The sequence below is a fragment of the Mesitornis unicolor genome, unplaced genomic scaffold (genome assembly GCF_000695765.1).
Source record: "Mesitornis unicolor isolate BGI_N332 unplaced genomic scaffold, ASM69576v1 scaffold43721, whole genome shotgun sequence".
NCBI lineage: Eukaryota > Metazoa > Chordata > Aves > Mesitornithiformes > Mesitornithidae > Mesitornis > Mesitornis unicolor.
The window spans coordinates 1-2,183 of record NW_010162577.1 but is presented as its reverse complement, the minus strand read 5'-3'; the positions used below and the strand labels follow the sequence as shown (position 1 = coordinate 2,183).

Below are 2,183 nucleotides of genomic sequence, written 5' to 3'. Positions count from 1 at the left end.
CCCCCCCGCCTCGTCCGCCCGCATGTAACGGATGGGGTCGGGGCCCTTCTCCGGCTGCCCCAGGCCGGCGAATGCTGACATATCGATGCCGGTGCCCGGGGGGCCAGGAGGACCGGGAGGACCTGGGTTTCCGGGAGGACCCTATGGGAGGAAGACGCCACCGTCCTGATGAGCTGCTCTTTGAGGTGAATCCCCTCCTTTTCTGCGACCATCGCTGTCTTTACTCACTGCAGGGCCGGGTTCGCCACTTCGGCCACGGGGACCGGGGGGACCGATGGGGCCGGGCATGCCATTGGAGCCGTCTTTGCCAGAGGGGCCAACAGGGCCGGGGGGACCCTAAGAGAGGACCCCGAAAGTGGGGTCAGGTCATTGCAGGACCCCAAAGCAGTGGAGGTGCTGAGGAGTGCAACCCGGGCATGCTTGGGGATGAAGGAGCCTCCTCCTCCTCTCATGTCCCCAAATGCTGCAGTCAGGACTTACCCTGGGACCGGAGGGACCTGCGGGGCCGGCAGCGCCTTGGTCTCCAGAAGGGCCCTGAGGAGGAAGCGAGGGTGGGCGGTCACAGCTCTGCATTCGGCACCCAGGGATGCACAGCCCTCGCGGAGCCTTCGCTCGCGTTTGGGGCCTCCTCCATGGCCGTGGCCGCCCCGATGGAGCCACATCCAGCTCCGTGGTGACACAGTGGGGGGCTCAGCGCTGGAGCCTCAAAAACGACACTTACAGGTGGGCCGGGGAGCCCCTGCAGCCCGGTGAAGCCTCGGTGGCCCTTCAGCCCCCTCTCTCCAGCCTCTCCTGTCTCACCCTTGTCACCGCGTGGCCCTTGGGGACCCTGGATGGGGAGAAGGGGACATTTCAGGCTCAGGGGTGCAGACCCTCGCCCAATGTACCCCAGGGCCCTGTGCATCACACGTGGGGCGCCCCAACGGGCTCGGCGTCACTCACCGGCATCCCTCGAGCGCCAGCGGGACCGGAGGGACCCATGGGACCTTGTGCACCCTGGGGAGAGAAAAGAGAGGAGTCAGAAGGGGTGGGAGCATGGGATGCTGGGGGGTGCCCAGTGCCTTTGGCGGGTCCAAACCAGCCCTGCTGCCCTGGGAATCGGCATCTCTAAATACTCTGAAATGAAGCATCGACGCCAAGTAACGATCATTGCAAATTAATGCCCATGTAGATTCTCCCAGGGCAGAGCTTGTGCATAGCAGAGCCCAAACCGGGCTCTTGGTGCTCATGAATCCTCAGGACGATGCTCGGAGCCGCTAACGGCACCGCTTGGCTCTCCCAATTCCTCTGAGTTAATTACTCTCCGCAGGCCACTGCTATTTCTTCATTTATCTGCGCTCGGGGTGGATCCCATCTCCCAGAATGAGACCTCAAAGCCCTCGGCACTCACCGTCTCGCCTCTGTCTCCTTGTTTGCCGGTGGGACCCACGGGGCCGGGGGCACCGGGGGCACCGGGAGCGCCGGGAGCACCCACGGGCCCTGTCTCGCCACGATCACCCTGCGCCAAGACAAAGATGATGTCAAACCCCTGGGATTTTGGGGAGGGATAAGAGGATACACGGACAGCAAACATGGGGGTAAACTCACCTTCACGCCGGCTGCGCCGTCTCTGCCCGGGGGCCCATCAGAGCCGGGGTTACCCTAGGAGGAGAAGAGGAGAAATGAATCCTTGATGGAGAAAGACGCACACAAACTCCCCTTTCAAAGCAAAAAACCAGTGGCTAAAAAGCTGCCGGCGCTCGCCAGGAGCTGAGATTTGGGGCCGCAGGATCCGTGATGTCCGGCGCCGCCGTTGGGGTCACACCGGGAGGGTCCCGAATGGAGGCGCCGTTGTCCCCCTTCACCCCCGCCCCGCGGTGCCGCTCACCTCGCGCCCAGGTTCACCAGCGGGACCCGTCAGCCCGGGGGGGCCCACGGGGCCGGGGGGGCCGCGGTCGCCTGCAGAGCCGGGTGCTCCTTGTTTCCCAGGTTCGCCCTAAAGAGGAGGGGGGAATAAATCCATGAGACAACAGGAGAGACCCCAGCGCAGCCCCTCACCCTGCAATCGCCCCATTTTAAAGCTGCCAGACCCCTCTGCCCAAATACCCATGGGTTATCGCCCCGTCCCGATGCCGCTGGCTCCAGCAGCTCCTGGGAGCTTTGTGAAACCCCAAACTGCACCCAGAATTGGGGTCCCTGGGGTG

The 2,183-nt window shown here is 64.1% G+C and overlaps 1 protein-coding gene across 1 annotated transcript in view; it reads right to left on the bottom strand.

Moving 5' to 3' along the window:
* Nucleotides 1–1,975, bottom strand: part of LOC104547824 (collagen alpha-1(II) chain-like) — a gene marked incomplete at both ends in the record, with an annotated part of 3,315 nt that extends 1,340 nt beyond the window's left edge. The window contains 8 exon segments of the mRNA XM_010193664.1: nt 6–141; nt 229–336; nt 481–534; nt 722–829; nt 943–996; nt 1,391–1,498; nt 1,588–1,641; nt 1,868–1,975. Coding sequence (XP_010191966.1) covers nt 6–141; nt 229–336; nt 481–534; nt 722–829; nt 943–996; nt 1,391–1,498; nt 1,588–1,641; nt 1,868–1,975 — 730 coding nt within the window.
* Nucleotides 1,976–2,183: the final 208 nt, after the last annotated feature.